At 40.4% G+C, this 26,733-nt stretch overlaps 1 protein-coding gene across 1 annotated transcript; it reads left to right on the top strand.

Annotated features, from left to right (window-relative positions):
* YWHAG (tyrosine 3-monooxygenase/tryptophan 5-monooxygenase activation protein gamma) lies at nucleotides 1-25,902 on the top strand. Its single transcript, XM_008141455.3, has 2 exons — nucleotides 1-289; nucleotides 22,528-25,902. The coding sequence occupies exons 1-2, from the start codon at nucleotides 203-205 to the stop codon at nucleotides 23,182-23,184; spliced, it is 744 nt and encodes a 247-aa protein (XP_008139677.1). The 5' UTR covers nucleotides 1-202; the 3' UTR covers nucleotides 23,185-25,902.
* The last annotated feature ends 831 nt before the right edge of the window (nucleotides 25,903-26,733 follow it).

Genomic DNA, 26,733 nt, shown 5'->3' with positions numbered 1-26,733 from the left:
CGGCACGCACTGCAGTCGCAGCCGCCTCACGCCCGTTCCCGCGGTTGCAACCCGAGCTGCAGCCTTTGCGCCGCCTTCATCCCCCTCAGCCACCCGCTGCGTGGTCGGTCCCTCCGGCACACGGCTCCAGCCGCGCTGCAGCTGCCTTCTGAGCCCTCAGGCCTCCCCGGTTTTCTCGCCCGGCCCGACCCAGCCCGCGAAGATGGTGGATCGCGAGCAACTGGTGCAGAAAGCCCGGCTGGCCGAGCAGGCGGAGCGCTACGACGACATGGCCGCGGCCATGAAGAACGTGAGTTCCTCCTCCCCTCCCCCGCATCGCCCCAACCCCTTCGCAGACGCGTGGACGACCCGTGGATTAGTCGCCCGTGGCGATTGCAGGGCCTTCTCGCTCTCTAAGCGGACAGGGGAGGGTCCCGATGGCGAATGGGGACCCGGATTGTGACGCGGCCTCTCCCCGAGTGTCCCCCAGGGCCGACGGCGTTGCCTTCTAGACCTTCCCCGGGCTGGGGCTGGGGCGGGGTCCTGCGGGGCTGACCTCTGAAGTGGGGTCTCTGCCCCCCGCGTCTCCAGGCTGCTGGGGGCCTGAGCGGGGGTCTTGCGCATCCTTTGTGCCCCACTTCCCCTCCTCCCAGCCTTGGCGTGGGGGCGGGGGACCGCATGGATGCGGTTCCTCTTTCTCTCCCTGGCGTCTGGGCGGCGCCTTTTGCATTCACTCAGCTTGTCTCCGGGTTTCCTAACATCTTCCCCTCTTCCCTCCCACCCCCTCCCAACCTTCCCCGCTGCCTCTCCCGACAGATCCTGTAGAACCTCCCTAAGAAAAATGTAGGCTTCCCTGAAAACCTGGGCTCAGTGGGGCAGAGTCGAAACCTTCCCCACGTTTTTCTTAACAAAAGGATCTTTCTCCATTTCCCAAAGCAAAGTCCTCGTGCTTTTAGGAAGGGGGTGGGGGGGGGGGGACGTTTGTCTTGCTAGCGTTTTCATTGATTGTTCTCGACATGTCATTTCCATTTCTCCCTAATGTTTTGTATTGAAAACGGTAGGTATTGTCTTTAAAATAAAGGTTGTGAACTTATCTGGCTGGTTCAATTTGTGACATGCTGTTTGTTTTTTTAAATACAGGCACACATCTGTTGAAATTCCTATTAAGTTGAAAAAAATATTCCCTCTAACCTGTTATTGCAAACAAAGCGATGGTGGGAGGCAGTATCAAGTCATTCCAGAAGATTCTGCATTTGTCATATTGCAGAGAGCCTAGACTGGGTGGAGGCTGGGAGGAGTTATTTTAAATGGGAAAAAAAAAGTGTTTTTAAAAATTTTTTTTGTTTTGTTAGATACATCTAAGGCTTAAAAACATACACACGCAAGCTAGCACATCCTCATGCTGATGAAAAGGGAATACCGATCTCTAATTGTCTGCAGATTCCTGCCTGTATTGCACCATTTTGTCAGTAACACTACATTTATCTAATGGGCTGTCAACGAGTTTGATATTAGAGGAGGAGGAAGGTATTGAGCATTATTAAATGAAACATGGAAAATGAATCCAATTAACGATCTAGGTCTCCCACTATCTTAATATTTAACTTCCTACCTTATATAACAAAGATCTTAAAAATGCATTTTTAGTGTGAAATGGATTTAGATGTGTAGCTTGCATGTTAAATCTTTTTAACGAAGCAGTATAGGTATCACAGATTACTGAATAACTTTACGAATTCACAAAAGATAAGCTGATGTCTTTATATTTAAGTCAGCTACATGAACAAAATTTTATCTCATTAAGCAAGACAATTGGTTCTGAAAGTGGGAGGACCAATGAATGAATATATTGCCACAGTTGCTATCCTAAAACATTTTAAAGCTCAAATGACAAAAGTTGCATTTTTAATAGTTACAAATATTGGAAATATACTAAGTTCATGTTATTTAGACTTTTCTAATTTTTCCGTACTTCTAGTTTCACAGAAAAGCGAGTGACCTCGCACCTATATCCAAAGCAACCCAGTGATGTCACACAATGACACAGAGGCTGCAATGCACCGAAGGGCTGGTAGGGAGTATGCAAATGGCATTTGTCCAAGGTAATGCAGAAATTAGCAGATAAGCCAGGTGGAATTGAACACTTCCTCTTCAGCAGATGAGGATTAAGTGCAAAAAATAATTTCATTTACCCTTATACATGCAGGTCAGTGACCTCTAGATATGCCTATTCATTTTCCTATTTCTAGTTTTCTCATAAGCGTGTATAAGACATTTGTATTTTTAAACATCCATCTCACCATTAAAATTGGACAGTGATGGAATAAAGATAGAAGTTTTAAACAATACATTTTATGGTCACAGTGCAGGAACGGGCTGTATATCTATACTTGGGTTTATTGCCTGTTATTAACTTGGCAGGTTTAAAAACCTTAACAAAATATGACTTCCTACTCCGTCATTTTCAGTAATGTTAGGGAATATTCTGTTACAAAACACTAGGTTGGATTGGAAAAGTTTTCTTTAGCTATATTTATGCTTCTGCTCCTTGATGGAGTTGGAGGAAAAAACACTGTCAAATAAAGCAGACCTCTTTCCAAACCTCTTTACTGTGACTTTGATGAAGTAGGTTTACCTTGGACCTCATTTTCCTCATCTGTAAAATGGGTCAATACTTACTTGAAAAAGTTGTAAGGATTAAATAAATGCAGTAGGTGCTCAAAATAGAATCTATTTATAAAACTTTGTGTGTTTTTTTCTTATAAAAGTCATCTCATCATAGAAAATTTGGAAAGTACTAGAAGGTAAAAAGAAAAGACTCAGTCCTACATGTTAGAGGGATTTATTTGCATTTAATGAAATTATTCTAGTAACACTGTTGGGATCTGTGCAGAGTGGTAGTTGTATGTAGATAAGCAGGCTAGAAATAGTATGCAGTATTTTGGAAAGGAGGAAGAAGGGAAATTTAGTCTTCTAAGACAAATGTGCAGTCTTACATTTAAGAAGACAATGAACACCTAGATGTTTCCTACTGATTAGACAATGCTGTCTTGTCCTTTGGATTTTAATGGCCTGGGAAGTTAATGTTCTAAGTAGGCTACTGGTATTTGCCTGGGGTGGGTGTAGAGAAAAAGGTCTGGGCTACTAATTTTAAGTCACTGGGTTAAGCAGTTTAACTCCTGTGTGTGGCTGGGGCATTGGTGACAAGAGGCTACCTTAGTTATATTTTTATGAAAGTCTTCCTAGTAGAATTGATATACTTTAAAATTCTTGCTATCTGAAATACTCTTTTTCCTATTAGCTCTTCCAGGAGGCTAGATCAATAGCCATTATCTCTAATGGAGTAATGACACCTCTGTGGACTCTTCAGAGGTGGAGTTCTGCCAGCCATTATTCTAAGTCATGTGGTTTCAATTGTTCTCTTCTCGGGAGTGGAAAGAATACAGATAACAGTTTGCTTTTTATGTGTTATCTTTCACAATAACTGAAATGAATGTTAACTTTTCCCCGACCTGCGGGGTCTTCTAGCGGGGGTACCGAGGCGGCGCACCTAAGAGAATGAGAGACAGACAAGGGACGCAAAGAATGGAGGCAAGACAAAGGGGTTTCTGATCAAGCCTCAAAACTTTATTTTTACAGCGTTCCTTATATGTGATTTCTAGAAGGGTGGATGCCTAGGAGGGGTGGGGGCTGACCTAGATAATCGGCTAAAGTCATAACTATAGATAAAGGGTGTGGCAGTTGAAGGGTGGCTACAGAAGGAATGCTTTGTCCTCAGGCAAGAGGAAGTGGGCCTAGTTTCAGTAACTTACTGAAGGTCAGAGTTAATCCTTTGACCAACTCTTGGTTCCTGACATTAACTGCTTTTTGTAATTATTTAAAAATTATATTGAGATAACGATGTTGCTAAATGTACATCTTCATTAATCCTTTGGATTAACTGCTGACCCTGGGGAGGATTTCATCCCTTAATACTTATTTATTACACCAAACTCTAAATTATTTTAAAAAGTGGAGAAAATGACCTTGCTTTTTTTTTTTTTTAATTCTTTATTGTTTAAACTATTATCTATGTCTCCTTTTACCCCATCGACCTTGCTTTTATTGAGGTAAAAGTCATATAACAAACTAACCATTTTCTTTTCAAATTTTTTTATTCATTGATTTTTTTAGAGAGAGGGGAAACAACGGGTGGGCCGGGGGCTCTAACTAACTGTCTTGCCAGGACACAAATTAACCACTTTCAAGTGTACAATTCAGTAGCATTTAGTATATTCACAATGTTGTATAACCATCATCTCTAGTTGAAAAAAATGAGAAAATGATATCTTTAAAAGTGATGATGGTCTGGCTGTCGCTGGACGGATTTCAAAACCTGACTGGTTCAGGAATGTGTCAATAATGAAGTACAACAGCAAAGCCAGTGGTAATCAGTGTCCCTTTGTCTTTGTTTTCTAACGTCTGAACCTTTCCAGCATAAATTGACAAAAGTTAGAGCTTAAAAACTTACCCAAATAAATAAGAAAAATTTACCTGAAATCAGAGCAAACTATTAACTATTTGGAGATCATGGGAATTTTGCTGGTGGTGGTATGTCTCATTTCCCACCCCAAGGCTGACTTGGTTATAGATGATTTCCCCGTTGTGTGGTAGCAGCCCCCTAATGAACCTATCTGCATTACTGAGAATGGTGAGCCATTCAAACATGGGATTCTTAACTGATGGGATTCCCATAAATAAGATGGTAAATACAGTGGCTGGATGATTCTAAACCTGCCAGAAGCTTCTTCTCATCCTCATATTACTAGCTCTAACCCTTTTATTTGGCAGTGCGTTGTTCTGTATTTCTACCAGATTTCAAGGAATGTGAAAGCAAAGCAAAGACTATATAGTTTAATAGTCAAGGGCGGAGGGGAATTACATATAAACCACTATCTTTTGTCTTATTTTTTAAACTCTTTTTTTTTTAGTGCTTGACCAGATATTTGAAACTATAATTATGGGGGGCTATCTTTGTTGTCTTTCTAGTCTACCAGTACCAGCTGCCTTATGGCCTTTCCTCTCATAATCATTTTTCTGTTGTCTTCCCCAAATTCCACTTTAGGTATCAGCTATCGCTTTGGTTCACTATCAAACCATATCATCTTACTTTAAATTGGCACTTGTAGATATTCTTGACATTTTAATGTTACTAATTTATGAATTTGAATAGTTAAGTTACATGAAAAGTAATCAACAAAAATTCCCAAAAGAAAACTTTAATTTTAAGATAAATGGTTAAATAACTCGTCTGGTCCCATGGTTTTGCAGAAACAATAAAAATTGTAAAGCTTAAAGCGTTTGCATGAGTTTCTCTCCCTTCCTTTTAAAAGAACTGCCCAGCGGGTGTGGCTCAGATGGTTGAATGACATCCCATGCACCAAGAGGTTGCCAGTTCTATTCCAGTCAGGGCACATGCCCACGTTTTGGGCTTGATCCCCAGTAGGGGGCGAGCATTAGGCAGCCGATCCATGTTTCTATCTCTTTCTCCCTCTACCTCTCTCTCAAATCAATAAATACATCTTTAAAAAAAAATAAAAGAACTGCTTAAGTCTAAACTAAATTTTCATCAGCATTTCACTTGTAAGGAAGGATGTGTCCCACAGCGGTAGATTTTTCTTTACCTTGAGTGGAATACTCATAATGTGCCACAAAGCTTTAGTTGGGTTGTGAACAGGTAAATAGAAATGAGTGTTCTTACATAGGTTTTTAAAATTTTTTTAATAAATCTTTATTGAAAGTATTACATATGTCTCATTTTTCCCCCATTGCCCTCTACCATCCCCTTCCCTCCAAGCCTTCACCACCCTATTGTCTGTGTCTATGGGTTATGCGTATACGCATATGAATTCATTGGTTGATCCCCCACCCACCCCTATTACATAGACATTAAAAAAAAATTATTTTTTAATTACAGCTTACATTGGTTTTAGGTATACAGCATAGTGGTTAGACAGTCATATACTTAACAGAGTGTTCCCCCAACACTTCTAGTACCCACCTGGCACCATATATAGTTATTACAATATTGACTATATTTTCTATGCTGTATTTTACGTCATGACATACATTGATTTTTTTAACATGACATTTAAAACATTTCCAAATAAACTCTTCGGTCTTATTTTTTTTGGACTATCGTATTTTTTGGAGAGATCTAAAGCCAGACTTAGTGAGTAGGGCCCAGGTGTAGTGTCCTTAATAATTCTGTTACTATAACAGGGTATCAGAGCTGGGAATATGACAGTGACAGCAATGGGCAGCTGAATATGTAATGACAGTAGTAGCTCAAGAGGAATCCCGTATCTACCCTCCCCCGCAGCTGAGTGAAGAGCAGCTGCAGTGGTATAGAGAAGTGAGAGAAGGCTAAGAGGTAACAAGAGGAAGGCTTTTATGCCCCCATTGCCCTCTCCCCCCAGGTTTGCTTTGGAAGATCATTGAAATTTCTTTAGCTTTCTGGAAGGAATTATGGCATCATACTTAAATAGCCTCCATCTAGGAAACAAAGTTGCCTATGGTGCCAGTACTTTAAAGATGCAGAGATAAGCTTAAAAAAAATTTTTTTTACTGAATTGTTTCACTTCAGTACCATTCATTTCAGTATACTGCTCTTTTTGTAGCAGTTTAACATGAAATAGTGAATGAGTATGTCTTGGTAGTGGAGGTCCAGCATGAATGGTAGCTAGGCATACGATCCCATACTCCCTGCAGTACACTTACATTAGGCCTGCCTGGTATGGGTGCACTGTGGGGATGGTTGTTATTTCCAAATCATACTCCAGTTTTCACACATGAACTACATCTGGTCTTTTCTAACTACATTTGTGTAGTAGAAATAAAAACGTTAAAGTTTAGACACTAGATTTTTTTTCTTCTAGGCTCTAGGCTGAAAATGACCCAGTCCAGAAGGGCAAGGAGAACGAACAGGATAGAAGAGGAACAGTAGTAAAAGAGCATTCTGAGGCAAGCAAAGCAAGTGAGCAGGGAGAGGACTATTCTAGAATACCTTGAATTTTGGGATGCTGTGATTTTTCTAAGAGCCTGGTTTTTGGAAGTCTGTCATCAATGGGACTGACTACTGATGATTAAAATGTCTGGCTTTTTAGGATGCTAGAAATTTTTTTGGGAAAAGACAAGTATTATCACCATAATTCCCCAAGGACAGATATTGCCATCATGTCTTTTTCTACAAGTTTAGGCTTACTTTTGTACATTGTCTTTTTCCCTTAAGATTTCAAGGATATTTTCTCCTGTCAGTCTTTTCAGTGGCTGAACAATCCTATGGGTGTGTCATAATTTAGTTATTTTTTGTTTAACATTTAGGCTGTTTCCAAATTTATAAATAAAACTTCCATGGCCTTCAGTCCCCAAGCCGACACTCTATCCACTGAGTCATACTGGCCAGGGCTATTTTGTTCTTTAGATTCCACATGTAAGTGGAATGAAGGGTCTCAGGTTCGATTCCAGACAAGGACATGAAACTTGGTTACAGGCTCCCGGCCCTGGTCGGGGGCATGTGTGAGGCAACCAATCTGTGTCTTAAATCGGTGTTTCTCTCTGTCTCTCCCTCTCCCTTCCACTGTCTCTAAAAATCAATGGAAAAAATATCCTCAGGTGAGGATTAAAAAAAAAAAGTGAACTAAAAAAAAGAAAAAAACTTCCATGAATATCCTTGTGGCTAAAGCTTCCAAACAGTTTAGATATTATGACAGAAACACAAGAGAATTGCTGAAAGAATAGCTAAGAATAATTTTGAAGGATCTTGAAACCACCACTAGTACTAGGTTTGATCTCTTAAAAGTTTTGAAAAATGTAATTGTTGGAGTAGGTATTATACACACATGGTTCAAAATTCAAGGATGCCCTATCACTTTCTATCAATGGAAATAAAAGGTTCAAATGGGGGAAAGCTTGACTGCTTGCTTATTTGTGGCAAGCCTCCCTTTTTCTGCTTTCTGGTGGTTAGAATGATTGCCTTAAAAACAAACAAACTAATATGGAGCTCTGGGTAGTGTGGCTCAGTTGGTTGGAGCATCTAGTACATCAGTCGGGGCACATGCCCAGGTTTCGGGTTCAATCCCTGGTTAGGGTGTGTATAGGAGGCAACTGATCGATGCCCCCCCTCCCCCATCAATTTTAAGGAGAAAAAAAAAAACCAACAATGTAGAAATGTTAAAGTATATAGTATATGCAAAATAAAGGTGAATTGGTATAATATGCCTTCATATAACCAGGTTCATTATTTGTCAGCACATTGGCCAATACTGTACCTACATACTTTCCTAACTCTTCCAGCCCATTTGGAATTTACCATCTTGGAACATGGCTTTTTATCAAACTAAAATTACTCCTATTTGCCACAAATGCTCAGATTACCAGCAAGATTTCTACATTCAAATATGGCAACTGAAAAGTATAGTTTCTTGCTTGAAGCATTAATCCAGATGGCAGATAATTTAATTTTTCCTTGATTTTTAAGATGAGTGCTTCCTTAAGTTGACATCCAACTGCTTCCTGCCCTCAGCTTTTACTCTCAGGAGGGGTTGGTTGAAAGGCTGGGTGGATAACTAATAGGCAGAGGAAAGATGATGGTGTTCGTCGGTTAAAAGAAGAGTTCTGTAATTACATTAGTATGTTCTTTCCTGTTTACTGCCTTTTTTCTTTTTTTACAGTTAGAATTAATTTTACTGGAAGTTAGTGGTTAAATAGTTGGGGAGACTTCATTATAATCTCCCGCCCCCCCCCCCTTTTTTTTAAAAAGACAATGAAGGTAGATGCTTTTGTTCTAGCTTTTAATCTAATATGATAGACTGGCTAAAACACAATTGATTAGTTGGAGACAATGTGAATAAACATTTTGTTTTTGTTTGGTTTTGTTGCTTACCAAGCATTTTTTAAAGAGAATAACGTTCTCTCTTTTTTTTAAGTCCTCACCTGAGGATATGTTTATTGATTTTAGAGGAAAAGGAAGTGCGGGAAGGTGGAGAGAGAAACATCAGCTGCTTTTTGGGGATTGAACCCAAAACCTAGGTATGTGCCCTGACTGGGAATCTAACCCTTTTTGGTATATGTACGACACTCCTTCCAACTGAGCCACCCGTCTGGGGTACTTGCCAAGCATTTAAAAAAATCATTTTGCCTTAATGTCAGTATACTACTGAGGGAATGTGTGTATAGATAATGTATAGTAAGTATGCATACTAGCTGAGGTTTGAATTCAGAAGTATGGAGCTGACCAATGTAATGATATCATTAATTTAGGTGAGTAGACTGCCATTTTTATTTGAAGGTCCTGTAGGTAAACTTGATTTTTGGAACTTCATCCATCTATTGAGGAAGGAAACTTTAACTATAGGAATGGATTGAATTTTAACACTTGCGTGAAATATATTTCTATTGATGATAATACTTAATTTAGAACTACATCTAGCATATAGATTCTCAAAAATAATGAATTATAACTAGTTTTTATTTTGACTATATGGGGAAAGGTAAAAGTTACTAATACATAGAGTAAGCAGTAATTAGTTCTGTGTGAGAATTTTTTAGAAGGCTTTAGGAAATAAGTGTAGTATTTGAAGGATATGTAGAAAATTTTCCGTTAGGAGTTCTGGAGATAGGTTTTTTACGTGGCCAGAAAAGCATGAGAGCAGTATGAGGAAGAGCAAATATGACCTGGTTCTGGATATTAATGGCTTTGAGTAGGGTTTTTCTTCCTTGGCACTATTGACGTTTGGACCAGATTATTCTTTGGTCTCTTAGGGGGCTGTCCTAGGATGTTCATCAGTATCCCTAGGTTCTGCTTAATAGATAATATCTCAATAGAGCTGCTTTTTAAAAATTGCTACACTATAGCATAGTTCATACAGCACTTTCTCACATACCAGCTTGTTTAATTGCTCCCCCCCCCCCAAAAAAAAAAGAAAAGATCTGTGATAAAGCTAGCAATTATAATATTAGTGTGTTTGTTGTATTCTGAAAATAGCTTAGCTGAAGTTTGAATTCCTGTATTCTGAATAGCAGACTGAAGGGTCCTGAAAAAAGAGCATATTTTGAGGAAGAGTCAGGGTGGTGAGAGGAATTGTATCCAGATCATAGAAAAAATAAGAGAAGCTCCAGGGACATGAAGACTCTCTTTACCTGTTAAAAGAATTGATTTTGGCCTTAAGAGATAAAATTATTAAGTTTAGTGAATGGCAGTTGTAGGGAGATAAATTTAACTTTAGCATGAAGTACTTCTGAAGGTGAATTTAGGCTGAGTTCTCATAGAAGTTGTGTAGATAGGCAGGGAGACCTTCACTCAGTAGGGTCTGTAAGAGGAAAAAGGAGCACTAGATTGGTATGTGTATAGATTGTCTGTATTTTGGTAAGTAATCTTACTACACTGTATCTCCCTCCTTGACTTTTTTCCCCATAGTGGTGGGATTGAATGCTTTGTAATGAAAAATATCCGTGTTAAGAATTGTAAGGTTCTCCTGGCCAGGTAGCTCAGTTGATTAGAGCTGTGTCTCAATTAGTCAAGGTTGTGGGTTACAAGAAGCAACCAATGAATGTGTAAATAAGTGGGGCAACAAATCGGTATTTTTCTCTCTCTTCCCCTTCGTCTCTCTAAAAAACATAAATTAAAAATATTTTTAAAAGAAAGAAATATATAAGGTTCTTATCCCTTTTCAAGTTTGTTAATTCCTGAGTAATAAACATAAACTTTTTTGTTCTTGTTTTGGGACTTGAGGCTATTGAGAAAGATTAACCTACATCAGACTACAGAGGAATTTATTTGAAGTCAGAAGAGGAGGATTAAATATAAGAGCTAGAGGTCTGTGCTCTATAACAGTGAGTTTTCTTTGTGTAAGCCCACATATTATGAAGCATGAAGTATTTAGAATTCTGCACTTATCAAACAAATGAGCTAATATTTAATTGCTGGTATGTGTGAAAAATGTTACAATAAGATTTTATTTTTATAGCTTTATTGAAATATAATTCACACACCATACAATTCACCCATTTAAAGTGTATATATATAATTCTATGGTTTTCAGTATATTCATAGTTGTATAGCCATTATTACTACCTAATTCCAGAACATTTTCATTACCCCAAAAAGAAATTCTGTACCCAATGCAGTCACTTCCCATTCCCCAACACTCCCCCAAAAAGGTCCCAACTCTAAGCAATCACTAATCTATTATCTGTTTCTATAGATGTGCCTGTTCAGGACATTGCATACAACTGGAATCATGTAACAAATATGTGGTCTTTGGTGGCTGGCTTCCTTCACTTAGCATAAACATGTATTAGTACTTCATTCCTGTATGCCTGAATACTATTCCATCCTATATAATAATCCTATATAATAAAAGGGTAATATGCAAATGACCAAATGGCTGAACAACCAGTCAAAGCATAATATGCTAATGATATGCTAAGGCTGCTCAACCACTTGCTATGAAGTGCACTGACCACCAGGGGGCAGACAGTTGACCAGTTGCTATGACGTGTACTGACCACCAGGGGGCAGATGCTCCAACCAGTAGGTTAGCTTGCAGCTGGGGTTTGGCTGATCGGGGACTGAGTGAGATGGGCCAGACATGCCCTGGAGCCCTCTCAGGGTCCCTTCCCCTCAGAACTGGGTGAGATGGGGCTGGACACGCCCTGGAGCCCTCCCGAGATCCCTCCCCGGCATGATCGTGCACCGGTGGGGTCCCTCAGCCTAGCCTGCACCCTCTTGTAATCCAGGACCCCTTGGGGGATGTCGGAGAGCCGGTTTCAGCCCGATCCCCTTTGGGAGAGCACCAGATGCAGGGCTCATGGCTGGCAAGCGTAGCAGCGCAAGCCTCTCCAGAACGAAGCCTTTCCAGATCGGACTGATTGGGTGTGAGCCTGCAGAAGGCAAAGTGGGTCCTGGATGAGCAGGAGCTGCAGGGGCGTTGGACTGTGGGTTTTGCCTGATCCCTGCAGGCCACCCAGAGGGACCCCACACGTGCACGAATTGTGCACCAGGCCTCTAGTTGTGTGGATAATGTGGCATTTTGTTTTTCTACTCCGTTGACATTTGGATTGTTTCTACTTTTTGGTTGTTGCTGCTCTGAACATTCATGTACAAATTTTTGTGTGGACATTATGTTTTCATTTCTCTTGAGTATATCTAGAAGTAGAATTGCTGAGTCATGTGGTAACTCAACATTTTGAGGAATATTGTGCTTCAGTTCTTAGGCTGGAGAAATAGACATGTATGGATCCCATGCAGTATTGTGTCTTTAAGGAGGAGGACTGTACAGAATAATATTTTTAAAAAGCTTCCCCTCCTTGGTTCAGAACAAGTATAGTGGAGAGCATGTGGGATTTTGAGCCATTGGATTTAGGTTTCATTCTTTGACTCTTAATTTTCTTAACTTTAAAATGGAAATAACAATACTTAATCATAAAGGCTATCTGGGGGGCCGAAGGGGAATTACCGTTTTGGTGAAGAACCCATTTTGATACTACAAATTTATTTAGAAAAATATAGAATAGTTGGGTACAAGTGATATTTGGAAACTGTAAAATTATATATGTAGGAAATAAACTGGAAAAATGTTAGAATTAGTAATTAGTTCAATGAAAACAGGGTTAAAGTCTGTAGTATATATTTTACTATTAGCTCTAATCTGTATAAAGATATAATGAAAGATTTTTATACAACTAAAATAAGTTTTTAAAAAAATATTCTTGGTGGAGGTGGGTGGTGAGCTCAAAGCAATGGTTGAGGGTTTGAGTTAGTTTACATCAATAAACTTGTTTATAAAACGACTGGCTTTATTTTTTTGTTTAAAGACTTGGTTTTCAAAATTAGTTTTAAACTTTAATTGTAGATCTGATTAACAGGGCAAATTATGGAGAGGGTTTAGTTTGAATAGGCACTACTGGTAACAAGTCAAAGTTCAACCTTCTCTACCTTGACTGCTTCCCCTCCACCCCGGTATATTTTTATTGATTTCAGAGAAGGGAGCAGGAGAGAGGGATAGAAACATCAAAGATGAAAAAGAATTATTGATCGGCTGCCTCCTGCAGGCTCCCTACTGGCAATTGAGCCCACAACCCTGGCATGTGTCCTGACAAGGAATCAAACCATGACCTGTTTCATAGGTCAATGCTTGACCAATGAGCCACAACAGCCAGACAACCATTTTTAAATTATTGGTTGGTCTTAAATACTTTTTAGGAGGTCTTTATGTAATAGAAATTAGCCCTTTTCCTGTGATATGTTGCAATGTTCACATTATCAGAGACTCCACATGGGTGAAAGAGCACAGGATTTGAAGGTAGAGGGTCCTGGTGCTGCTGTGTGTTGATGGTGTGATCTTGGGGAAAAAATACTTCATTTCTCTGCATCACATATAATGTCCCACTGTAGGGTAGTTGTGAAAAGATCATAGGATTAGGTGGTGTCAGAAAAACTCAGGTGCTCAGTCAGCTTTCCTCTCACTCAGACCTTGGGTGTGGCCCTGAATATGCCATGGAAGTTTCATGACTTCTAGAATGTCCCTCTTCCTGGAATGTTTTTCCCTTCTGTAATTTTTATCCAGGGTGACTGCTGCTGGTTTTTAAAAACACAGCTAAAGTTGTTACTTCTAATTAAAATATTCCCTAAGCTTTCCAGGAATCGTTTTGCTACCTTAAGAATACCTCTGTGACTGATATTCTAACGTGAATAAGCTTGTGTTTCCTCCTCGGGGAGTTTTGCATCTTTAGCACAATGTGGTGCAGTGTGACACAGTGTGACACACCTGCAGGATGCTCCGTGTATGCTTGATGAATTATCTGCTAAGGAGTAGCGTTTAAGTATCTTTTCCTTGCCATCAGACCTTATGGGACATGTTATATCAAGTTTTCTAGAATGATTATGTGTTGGAGGTCCCCAAGACTATCCCCCTAGATTTAATGATTTGCTAGGACTCAGCATAGTCTCACTGGTGGCTATGGTTTATTACAGTGGAAAGATACAAAGCTAGATTGGCACAGGGAAAAAATGCTTAGGGTGAAGATCAGAGCAAATCAGGTGCAAGCTTTTAAGAGTTCTCAGAGTCACACAGGAAGGACATATGTCTAAGATGTATAATGAGGAAACATTATTTTTTGTTGTTGTTAATCCTTACCTGAGGGTATTTTTTCCATTGATTTTTCAGAGAGAGATGAGAGAGACACATTGATTGGTTGCCTCCCACACATTCCCCAAGCAGGGCTGTGGATCGAACCTTCAACCCAGGTACATACCCTTGATTGGGAATTGAACGAGGATAGAGCCTGCAACCTGGGTATGTGCCCTGACTGGGAATCAAACCATGACCTCCTGGTTCATAGGTCGATGCTCAACCCCTGAGCCACAGAGGCTGGGCCCAAGGAAACTCTTGAGACTCAGTGCCCAACAGTTGTATTGGGGCTGGTCACATAGGCACTCTCTGCCCATCACATAGCAAAATTTGAGACTCCTAGAAGGAAAACGGGTGTTTAAAGTAAATCACATTATTTGCACAGTTTAGGGACAGTGAGCCATTCTTATCAGGAATTGTGGTAACTCTTCTAAAATCCATGTTCTCAGATGCCAGCCAAAGGTCAGTTTTGCAAGTAGACCTTTCTAAAGATAGCAGTCTTGGGCCTATCTTGTTTACTCTTTCCTGCACAGAAAAGTTTAAGGTATTTTACTCAGATATGACTTAGTAGACAGGTCATCTCCAGACTACATGGTTAATTGTATTCAAGCAGAACAGAGTCACATTTATTTACAATAGTTATTTCACTGCCCACACAGTATATAGACACCATGTTCTACATACACACTGATGCCCATCTTGTACCATGTTATCTTATTTCTTCTGTTTTTAGTGTAGGGTGTCCATATGTAGTAATCACTGCACTTACCTTTTTCATGGCTTCTTGGCCCTTTCCATAATCTCAAGGGTTGTTAATCTTAGAAAAGAGTTCTCTCCTCAATTCTTAGGGAAGAACAGTTGACACTAAAGAACTAATATCTAATTCCTTAGTTTCTGGGATTTGGGGAGTTATATTTCTTAAACTGTTGGTGAGAATAACAGATTTCTCTAGCCTTTTTACTCATAGCTCTTTTTTTAAAAAAAGATTTTTATTGATTTTAGAGAGGAAGGGAGAGGGAAAGGAAGAGAGAGAGAAACATCAATGATGAGAGAGGATCATTGATAGATTGCCCCCTGCACACTGGAGACCGAGCCTTCAACCTGAGCATGTGCCCTGATGGGGAATCGAACTGGGATCTCCTGGTTCATAGGTCAATGCTCAACCACTGAGCTACATGGGCCGGGCTACTCATAGCTCTTTATCTTCAACTCACTAAAAGAAATTTGAACTTTAGCTACTATTGTAAGATTTGAGAAGAGAGGAACCTCAATTTTGTTTTTAAGCAGAACATACAATGCTGCAGCATACAAGCTTTCCACATTTTCCAACACCCATGACAGTAAATTTGGGGGACCATATTTGTAAATGCTTCATGCTTATAAACAATTCAGTGACTGTTTTGAAAAACATTACTTCCCTTCCCAAATGATGCATATCTCATGTCTTCCCACATCGAATAGTTTTTGGACACTGGGAATTTTTTTGGCCTTTTAAAAAATTACTAGTATCTTTTGATAGTTAAAAGTAATATAGTTGTGATCTTTATTTTAATGTAAAAGTCATTCTCATACAAGTCATTTTGAACTTAAGGATTTTTCAGAATTCTGACAACGTTTTTAGAGAAACCTTGCTTTCCTTTGAACAGACTTTTTAGGGTTAAAGGCTGTTCCCTCTAATTTAGTTTCTTAGTGGCAGAGAACATCTGAGTATGTTCCAAATGTGGTTGAGTTACTGTATCTAAAGGTGATATTGTTATTTCATAATCTCCATGTTCCAGTTTGTCTGAGGCAACTAGATAAACTTTACATGTGCACAAATTGCTACCTTTGGATTCTGCAACCAAACTTTTATTTTCGGTGTGAGAGCTAATGGTATATAGTGCTGAGGTAATTTGAGCTTTAAATAGTTGCTAGCTCTTGAAATAAGGATAGCATGATTTAGGGCAGTGGTCGGCAAACTCATTAGTCAACAGAGCCAAATATCAACAGTACAACGATTGAAATTTCTTTTGAGAGCCAAATGTTTTAAACTTAAACTTCTTCTAATGCCACTTCTTCAAAATAGACTCGCCCAGGCCGTGGTAGTTTGTGGAAGAGCCACACTCAAGGGACCAAAGAGCCGCACGTGGCTCGCGAGCCGCAGTTTGCCGACCACAGATTTAGGGGAAAGGCCAGGACTCTGTCTCAATGGCCTTACGACCTCTGGCTCCTCCTTGCATGGAAGACATTTATCAGGTTGCACTAGAGACAGTTAGTTAGTCTTCTGTAGCTGCACACTCAGTGAACATAGGCTAGAGTCCTGTGATATGTTGGCCCAAGGCCTACAGAGGCCTTGGCTTGTTGGAAAGCCAGTCTGGGGAATTTTTCTACATATATGATACTAAAGTTTATGGAAAGAAAGTGGTGTAATTTAAATAAGGAAGTTTCAGCTTAGAGTAGAGCACAGGATAAAATGGAGAATAGAGCCCTAACCGGTTTGGCTCAGTGGATAGAGCGTCCGCCTGCAGACTGAAGGGTCCCAGGTTCGATTCCGGTCAAGGGCATGTACCTTGGTTGCGGGCACATCCCCAGTAGGGGGTGTGCAGGAAGCAGCTGATCGATGTTTCTCTGTCATCGATGTTTCTAACTCTCTATCCCTCTCCCTTCCTCTCTGTAAAAATCAATAAAATATATTTTTTAAAAATGGAGGATATGCCGAAACCGGTTTGGCTCAGTGGATAGAGCGTTGGTCTGCGGACTGAAAGGTCCCAGGTTCGATTCTGGTCAAAGGCACGTACATTGGTTGTAGGCACATCCCTGGTGGGGAGGGGGTGTGCAGGAGGCAGCTGGTGGATGTTTCTCTCTCGTCGATGTTTCTAGCTTTCTATCCCTTTCCCTTCCTCTCTTTAAAAAAAAAAAAAAATCAATAAAATATATTTTTAAAAAATAAAAAATGGAGGATACTTGATATAGGAAGATACGTTTGGAGATTAAGAAATTTAGAGGCTTCCTAGGTGAGAACTCAAATGAAGGAAAATTATTCAAGTTATTCTCTAAAGTAATTGCTTACATCTCTCTAGCACTTGACTGTGTCAAGAGCAGTTTATATCTTCCATCTGATACACCTTTACAATAACCTTATGAAAGAGGCAGAGGCCTCTGTTTTACAGATAAGCAGACTGAGGCCCAGTGAAATGACATATCTTGCTCTCAAGGTCACTTAGTAAATGGTGAGACTGGGGAAACCCCAGTCTTCGGGGATATTGGAACATACATATCAGAAATGAACAGGAATGGCAATGGCCTGAGGCTAAGAGTAGTGTCTCCAAAGCCTAGAATATATACAGAATTGGATGTGAGATGATAAGCCTTATTCAGGGGAAGTGGTGTTTCTACAAGGGGATGTGGTAGGGGATCATGGAGCAGAAAGCACCTCTGTCCTGGTTTCCTTCTGCTTTGAAGTCCAGTATACCAAACCCAAGCTCCCACTTTGTGGTCTGTAGCATTTAGGTCATATCTGGTAGAGGTCCTGGTGTTCTCTAGCATTATAATGGAGAATTAGTAATGCATAGTAAGAGGTTAACATAAAAACTGATCAGTTTAGTAAATATTTGTGTATTACTTGCTGGATATGGTGAAAATTAGCAAAGCATGATCAATTCATTTAAAGAATGAATTGCAATAAACTAACAAAAATGATTTAGTTTACATTTTGATTTAATTATTTTTGAGAGATACTATTTAAAAATTTTTAAAATATGTTTTTATTTATTTCAGTGAGAGGAAGGGAGAGGAAGAGAAGGATAGAAACAACATCAATGATGAGAATCATTGATTGACTGCCTCCTGCATGCCCCCTACTGGGGATCATCAAGCCTGCAACTTGGGCATGTGCCCTGACAGGGAATCGAGCCGTGACTTCCTGGTTCATGTATCGGCCCTCAACTGCTGAACCACACCAACTGGGCCTGAGAGATACTATTTAAATTATGCAACAAGTTTCAATAAGCTTAGCCCTTCCCCACCCCACCCCTTTATAAAAGTGTAAATGATTCATTCATAGAAAACAAGTCTCTTGGCATCCCAGCAACCGCCCTCCCCTCCATAGTTTAACAGATCTTTTTGGCTTATATCCACCTACCCATCACATCTGTAACTAATATGTTGTTATATAAATGCTATGGTTGAGCTACACAGGAAACAGTGAGGCCTCTAGAGAGTAGCCAGTTTTAACGGTGTGTAAGGAGAGATGGGGAAGATTTCATAGGGGACATTAGTATAAACTTGGTTCTTGATAATTGTGTAAGTATTTTCCAGACAGGAACACTGGGAAATAGTCTAGGCAGGGGCAGAAGTATGAAGTGTTTTGCAATTAATGTTACAGCTGGAGTACAAGCACATGAGAGGGTCAGGCAAGGGAAGCGCCTAATCTGCTGTAAAACTTAGGAAATAGTGAATGATCTGGGTTTCTTGATGTTGTGATTGACTTAGTATACACCAGTTTAGGTATGATAGTTAACTAGACAAATAAAAATGTAACCTCAGAATAGGAATAAAAAGTAAGACTTCTATCCCTGCAAAATTTTCTGTTTCATGTGGTTGTCAGACACTTGCTACTCTATATGGATGGTTCTGATATCACAGAAATCAAATTATATAAGTTAAATGTAGTGTTAGTGATTTGATTTAATTTCTTTATTATATTAGTTTCAAGTGTACAACATAATGGTTAGACATTTATGTAACTTAGGAAATTATCCCAAGTTAATAAATCTAGTACCCACCTGACACCATACATAGTTATTATAATATTATTGACTATATTACCTATGCTGTTCTTTACATCCTCATGAGTATTTTGTAACTGCCAATTGGTGCTTCTTAATCCCGTCATCTTTTTCAGCCAGCCCTTTAATCCCCCTTCCATCTGACAACTATGTAGTTATTTCCACTTTATTATTCATAATTTTGTTCTCTTTTTCTTCTTAAAGAAGTCTTAAACATTTCTTGTAAGACTGTTTTGGTGGTGATAAACTCCTTCAGCTTTTTCTTGTCTTGGAAGCTCATTATCTCTCCTTTGATTCTAAATGATAGCCTTGCTGGGTAGAGTAATCTTGGTTTGTAGGTCCTTGGTTGCCATTACTTTGAATATTTCTGGCCAATCCTGTCTGGTCTGCAAAGTTTCTGTTGAGAAATCAGCTGACAATCTTATGGGAGCTCCCTTGCACATAACTATCTGCTTTTCTTCTGGTACTTGTAAGATTTTCTTGTTGTCTTTGACCTTTGGTATTTTAATTTATGATGTGTTTTGTGTGGGCTTCTTTGGGTTCATCTTGTTTGGGACTCTGTACATTCTGGTCTTTGTCTATTTCCTTCACCAGGTTAGGGAAGATTTCCTGTCATTATTTCTGCAAATAGGTTTATAATCCCTTACTCTCTCTTCTCCTTCTGGTACCTGGTTAATGTGGATTTTGTTACTTTTTATTTTAATATATTTTTATTTATTTCAGAGAGGAAGGGGGAAGGAGAGAGAGAGAGAAACATCAGTGATGAGAAAGAACCATTGATCAGCTGCCTCCTGCATGCCCCCCACTGGGGATTGAGTGCACAACCTGGGCATGTGCCCTTGACCAGAATAGAGCCCAGGATCCCTCAGTCCCCAGGTCGACGCTCTTATCCACTGAGCCAAACCAGCTAGGGCGGATTTTGTTACTCTTGTTCCATAGGCCCCTTAAACTATCCTCTTTTTTTTTTTAATTTCTGACTGGTTCTTTTTATTGGTTTCTCTCTCTTTGTGTATGTTTTCATGGAGTTTATCTGTTCTCCTAAGTTCCTTGAGCGTCCTTATAACCAGTGTTTTGAACTGGTAGATTGCTTGCCTCTGTTTCGTTTAGTTATTTTTCTGGCGTTTTGGTCTTTCAAAGTATTAGGTAGATGTGCTACATCTCACAGTCTTGGTGGGGTGGCCTTATGTAGTGAGTGTTCTGTGAGATCCAGTCTCCCTGTTCACCTGAGCTGGGTGCCCCAGGGGTGTCCCTTATGTAGGTTGTATGTATCCTGTTGTAGTTGAGCCTTGATTGCAATTGACAGGTTGGTGGGATTGACCCTCAGGCTAACTGGCTGTGAGGAGTGGCCGTGACTATAGCAAATAAGCTGTTTTATAAAAACTGACTCTACAGAGTGGATTTCGCTTTGGCAGGGCTCTGGTGCCTGCCAAGTTCACCCTTTGGGTGTGTCATTTGTGGAGCTAATTGGGTGGTTCTCTGGTATGGTCTGAAGCCAGCCAGGCATGTTGGTTCTGGGAGAGGCTCTGGTATAGGCCAAATTCAGCTACTGCCTATGCCTGGCCTAGAGCCACCTGGTAGGAGCTACAGAATGATCTGTGGTTGGTAGCTTGGAGGTACCTGGAAGAGAGGCTAGGCTGTGCTGCCACTAGAGCCAGGCACCACTCAGCAGGAGATACAGGGCATGCTGAGGCCAACTACTGCTTGTTTGAGGTTTATAGACCTTTGAGAGGTTTTGGTTGTTTTCTGCACGTGCCCCAACCAGGGGTTGAACCTGCAACCCAGGCATGTGCCCTGACCGGGCATCGAACTGGCAACGCTTTGATGCACAGAATGATGTTCAACCAACTGAGCCACTCCAGCCAGGTGACCTTTGAGAGATTTTAGGACAGTCCCAAAGCTTGAGCCAGATTCAGTAGGAACAAGGCTCGGTGGTGTATGGGTTGTGTGGGGTGAGGTCTCAAATAATCAACAGGATGAGGCCAGCAAGTGATATTAGCTAGTTGGATGGAGACAGATTTGGTGCCCACCTGGGAGGGCTCAGCAAAAGAACAGTGGCACCTGCCAGCATTTTGTCCGGGCCAGAGCTGCTCCTCCATCCCATACCCTAAAGCCAGACAATTCAGTTCCTTTCCATATGTCCTCGCACTTTTGAGCTGCTGCCCCAGCACTGGAGCTCAGAGCGAGGGAGTGTTTTAACCCTTTGCACTCGCTTGCTTTTTTCTCGAGCTGCTACCGATGCTAACCGTGTCGAGTCACACTCGACATCCGAGTGCAAAAAGAGGAACACCTGGGACTCCAGTAGCCCTTCATCTCACCATCTCACCCCAACTGAATCCCCACTGATTTTTACAGCCATAGATTATGGGGCTGGGACTCGTTGCTCCTCAGGGAGACAGACCTCTGCAGTCAAGATAACCCTCTGGATTCTTTTTTAATTTTATTTACTTATTTATATATTTTTTTTAGAGAGAGTGGAAGAAACAGATAGAGAAACATCGATGTAAGAGAGACACATCTATTGGTTGCCTCCCACGTGTGCCCTGAAGAGATTGAGCCTGCAACTGAAGTATGTGCCTTTGACCAGAATTGAACACAGGATCATTTAGTCCATGGGCCAACTCTCTATGCACTGAGCCTAACGGGCTAGGGCTCCCTCTGGGTTCTTAACTGCCACAATATAGGTTGTAATTTTGATGTGGTCGTGGGAGGAGGTGAGCACTGCATTCATTTACTCTGCCATCCTGACCAGAGTTCTCAGTGTGCTGTTGCTTTAGTTTTCTCAAGGCAATTAGTCTTTGGGATGATGAGGACCCTTTAGAAATGCCCATATTGAAAGAAGCATTAATTCCTATTGGCCACCTCAGTTCAAAAGTACTTTGTTGACCTCTCCACTGTTTTGTATTGCTAATTGTATTCAGTCAAACACTATAACAAATATGTGTTCCCCAAGTTGCTAAAATCTCAGTCCCATGTCCCCAATTTTGACTAACTTTCTGAGGTTTATAATTCATATGATCTAAACACAAGAGCAGAAAAGCCTACTTCTTTCCCAAAAGTCTGCTTGAAGTTGACTCTGTATTCTCGACCAATACTCAAAATATTCTCACCCAAAAGTTTAGCAGACAGGGCAATATTAGAAGGAAGCTGTCATTCTGTTCTTAAGAGAACAGAATGGTATATAAGAGGTATATAAGCCACCTATATTAGAATTTCCTAGGATTGGTGTGTATGTAATGGTACGTGAAAGAACTGTTGACCTTTTGCAATTTAGATAAAAATTTGATTTGTCATCTAATAGCTAGACTTGACAGTTCCTCTATGGAACAGCTATGTGATAAGTATGTGTCCTTTTATAGGTGTGAAGCAGGGATTCAGGCACCATTGACCCAGTTGCATTTTTTTATTTGTATTTTTTTATTATTATTATTTTTTACTATTGCTCTTTCCACCTCCATCTCCCTTCCATACACTCACACAGCCTGATAACTTCTCTGTCTATTAATCTTTTTAATCATCTGATGGATGTTTATGTTTTAGCTGTATATGGTTATGATTAACCCAACTGACATCATCTGTACCATAACAACTCTTTATTCTTTTCCTCTTAATAGGTGACAGAGCTGAATGAGCCACTATCCAATGAAGAAAGAAATCTTCTTTCTGTGGCCTACAAGAATGTAGTTGGGGCACGCCGTTCTTCCTGGAGGGTCATTAGTAGCATTGAGCAGAAGACTTCTGCAGATGGTAATGAGAAGAAGATAGAGATGGTCCGTGCTTACCGTGAAAAAATAGAGAAGGAGTTGGAAGCGGTATGTCAGGATGTGCTGAGCCTGCTAGATAACTACCTGATCAAGAATTGCAGTGAGACCCAGTATGAGAGCAAAGTGTTTTACCTGAAGATGAAAGGGGACTATTACCGCTACTTGGCTGAAGTAGCCACTGGAGAGAAAAGGGCGACTGTTGTGGAATCATCTGAGAAGGCCTATAGCGAAGCCCATGAGATCAGCAAGGAGCACATGCAGCCTACTCACCCCATTAGATTAGGCCTGGCTCTTAACTACTCCGTTTTCTACTATGAGATCCAGAATGCCCCAGAGCAAGCATGCCACTTGGCCAAGACCGCCTTCGACGATGCCATTGCTGAGCTCGACACTCTCAATGAGGACTCCTACAAGGACTCCACTCTCATCATGCAGCTCCTTCGTGACAACCTAACGCTCTGGACAAGCGATCAGCAAGACGACGATGGTGGAGAAGGCAACAATTAAGGCCCCTCAGGTGGACTGGCAGCGCACGCTGATGCTACTACTGCAGTCTTTATTTTTTTCCCATGAGTTTGGGGGTCGGGTGGGGGAGGGAAGGGGAGGGGTGACCTTCCTAGGGAGAAACCCACGACCTGTCCTGTCTTTGATCGCCTCTTTGACATTTTTGCCAAAATACCACTAGTGGAAAGTCAGGCTAGCTGTGCTGGTATTGGAATAGCAGCCTCACACCGGCATATGGACTGTTCTGTAGATTAATGCAAGTGGAGCTGTCTGTCTTTAATTTAACTTATTGCTAGATAATAGGATTTTAAAATGAAAAGAAAACTTCAGTGGAATGGCCCTCATTCAGTAAGTTCTGTGGTTCCAGTAAGGATTTTTATGTACATATGCTCTTGTCTTAAGTTTTGGGTACTTTCTATCTCATCTGTTTTAGCTGTGCATTTTTTTCAGGGTGTACTCTACCAGACATGGAATAGTTTAAATCCCAAACTGACAGACTTGGAACATAAGGTATATTTATCCTTATGGTTTTTAGGCCTTGCTAGTTTTCTGAAGTCTCTGATTAGATGACAGTATTAACACTAAATTGCAGTTTACAGTATTTCTACATTACAGCCATATGTAACATCAAGCCATTGACTGTGTATTTTTCTTTGCTAGTTATTTTGGCTTTACATCCTTATTCAGCCATATCCAGGTTGGTTATCTCCTAGGCCAAAGGCTTGCCTGAGAAGCATCAAAGCTACTTTAGGTATTGGTTAATAGGTGCTTGGCAGGTGGCTGTGGGATTTTTATCTTTCTTTCCTCTTAAGTCCACCACAAAAGTTATTAATCACTTTAATAGAAATGTTAAACACCACAAAAAATAGAGAAAATTCAGGTCTGTATGTCATTTATTGATTGCATTGATATTTTCAGAGAAATCCTGATTTGTAAGCTGCCACAGCTCCTTCCTCAGGGATTACGCTGCCATTTCGCTCTTCACTGGAGTCTTCCCCACTGTACCTTATGCTGATGCCACTCAGTTGGGTTGAAAAGCTGTGGGTTGTAGAAGCTGGGTGGTCATTTTGAGAAAGTTTGTGGTGCAGTGTGTGAAAATTCAGGTGCTAGAAGCTTACTGGTAGGAAAATCCAAAAGGAAGAGCTCTATTCATAAACATTCTGTCCGGTTCCGGGAGCCTTGTAAGTGTGTCAGTTTTTCTCCCTGGAAACACTTTCCCCCCAATCAGTTGTTACAGGAAAACACACTAAAATCATTATCAGATAATAAATACTAAACTCCTATTTGACCAAAACTTTTTCTATATATTTTTTTCTCTTTAACAAAAACATGGAAATCAGATTAATTTCTTGTGTAATCAGTGCATGCTTTAGAATTGAAGGAAACCACATTGCTATCTTCACAAATTTGTTTTCATTTAGCCTTAGGTCCTCCATTCTCATTTTGGATAAACCTGTCTGAAAACATGATCTGTTGCACGTGTGTTCAGCCTTTTTTATAAGATCAGTAACTGTGAATTCCCCAGATAGGTCATGACAACAGACTTGTTTTCTTTAGGCAAGGAAGAGGTATCAGTAATGATTGAGGAAAACTGACACTTGCTTTTGCTAATACCAAAATTGAGCTTACCTTTAACAGAATCCAGGTGACAGTGAAGATTGAATGGTGATGATACTCTGTAACATTGCACAGTTTATCCAGCATGACTTTCCTTAGACGGTCCCCTTCCTATGCTAGAGTGAAAGTCCCAATTAACTGAACCCTACCAGAAGAATTAGGAGAAGAAAGCTTTACAGCTCTTTTGCCATTACAGGGCTCTAAAGTCAATGCCATGGAAGGGAAAAGATTTGAAGGGGGAGGGTAGGTGGGGCTTTCCTTAATTTATCTTCATGTCCAGTGAGCAGTGTTGTGTCCTTGTAGCATTTGGAAATGATTTACTGGAATTACAAAACCTATATATTTTTTTAAAATTTCAGCTTTGGCTCTGGCTGCTTTTTAGAATAATGCAAGATAAAATCATACCTGAGGGCTAAAAATGAAGAGGAAATGGGAGACTTGATATTTAAGCAGCTTGAATGGTTTCTTTTCTTTTCTTTATTTTTAAAGAAATGCACTTGCCTATGATATTGTCTCTACAGTGAAATGATTATTCCTCCATTACTCTATTGATACAATATTGTGCATGCTAGTGTTGTATTTCTATAAAGTAGCTTGAAATTTATTAACTTATACTGTAGGTGTTATGTATTCCTATGACAAAAAATTAAGTCTTCAAATTTTTTAAAGTTTTTTTTTAATTTAAGTTTTCCTTTTGGGGGTAAAGTTTGCTCTACCAAATAGTGATTGTAACAATTTGATCTGTTTTGGATGTTGCTATAGTGACATGCAGTTATATATTTTGTTTTTAAGGGGCGGGGGGGCAAAAGAAACACCAGTGTTAGCTTAATCTTAATGTCTGGTGTTTGTCATGGTGAAATTATAACTATTACAGTGTAGGAGAACAATGAATATGTTCTCTGAATGAGCCTTTGTGCTTTTTGTCATGTTATGCAGTGAACTATTTTTAAGGTCTAATCAGTGATTATTTTTCCAACTCCGTGTTTCTCTAAGAATTATTTCACACACGGACCGTTCTTAGCAGTTTTCCTCAGTGATGGAATATCATGAATGTGAGTCATTATGTAGCTGTCGTACATTGAGCAAATAAACTTACAGATCTGACGTCAGTGCTACATAGTTTCAAATTATTTAATGAGTTTAAAGTTTCCTTTGCTTTTCAAGGTTTGATTGGAGTTGGTGTCCTCTCTCCCCACTCAAAGAATGAGGTTGGATGGTGGGGGCGGGGGGAGCGCTTATCAGGAATCAGACCTGGGTTTACTGACTTTGAAAAATCATTGCACCTTTTGGGCCTTCATTGTTTCTCCTACAAAAAGAGTGCTTTCAACTAGATCTTTGAAGATGGCATACAATTTATAAGAAGTGCAAAGACCTTTGTTTGAATCACGGCTCCTCTTGATGTTAGGGCAAATGACTAAACTTCTGAGCCTTGGGTGGTGGGGGTTAGGGGTGAGTGTAAGTCTAAAACTGCTGGGTAATGTGCCTGGTTCAGTATCTCTTAATTAGGTGCCCAGTATTGTTGGAGATCTCATTATGTGTTTGATGAGGTGGATCTTTGTACTTACAAATGTTTATAAATATACTAGAGGCCCGGTGCATGAAATTTGTGCGGGGGGGGGGGGGGCGTGTTCCTCAGCCTGGCCTGCGCCCCCTCACAGTCTGGGACCCTCGGGAGATGTCTGACTGACAGACATCCTTAGCGCTGCTGCCACAGCCGCTGTGCTCGCCAGCTGTGAGCCCGGCTCAGCCACGATCTCCCTGTGGGTCAGTGCATGTCATAGCAATTGGTCAATTTGCATATTAGCCTTTTATTATATAAAAGGATTATTTTGGACTTTTTAGTCCTTCTGAAGTGGTCAGCAGCCATAGTTAGCTTGCTGTTGCTGGTGGCAGCTGTCAGAATGTGTCCACCACCTGAACTGCATCCCTGGTGTA

This window comes from Eptesicus fuscus, chromosome 4 (genome assembly GCF_027574615.1).
Source record: "Eptesicus fuscus isolate TK198812 chromosome 4, DD_ASM_mEF_20220401, whole genome shotgun sequence".
In the NCBI taxonomy this organism is placed as follows: Eukaryota; Metazoa; Chordata; class Mammalia; order Chiroptera; family Vespertilionidae; genus Eptesicus; species Eptesicus fuscus.
This window is presented reverse-complemented; position numbering and strand designations above follow the sequence as displayed.

What these genes read in the sequence shown, in the direction of transcription:
- YWHAG (XM_008141455.3), top strand. Translation starts at nt 203, where the DNA reads ATGGTGGATCGCGAGCAACTGGTGCAGAAAGCCCGGCTGGCCGAGCAG. An exon ending in TGGCCGCGGCCATGAAGAAC is followed by an intron (nt 290 to 22,527) that starts GTGAGTTCCTCC and finishes TCCTCTTAATAG; the next exon opens with GTGACAGAGCTGAATGAGCC.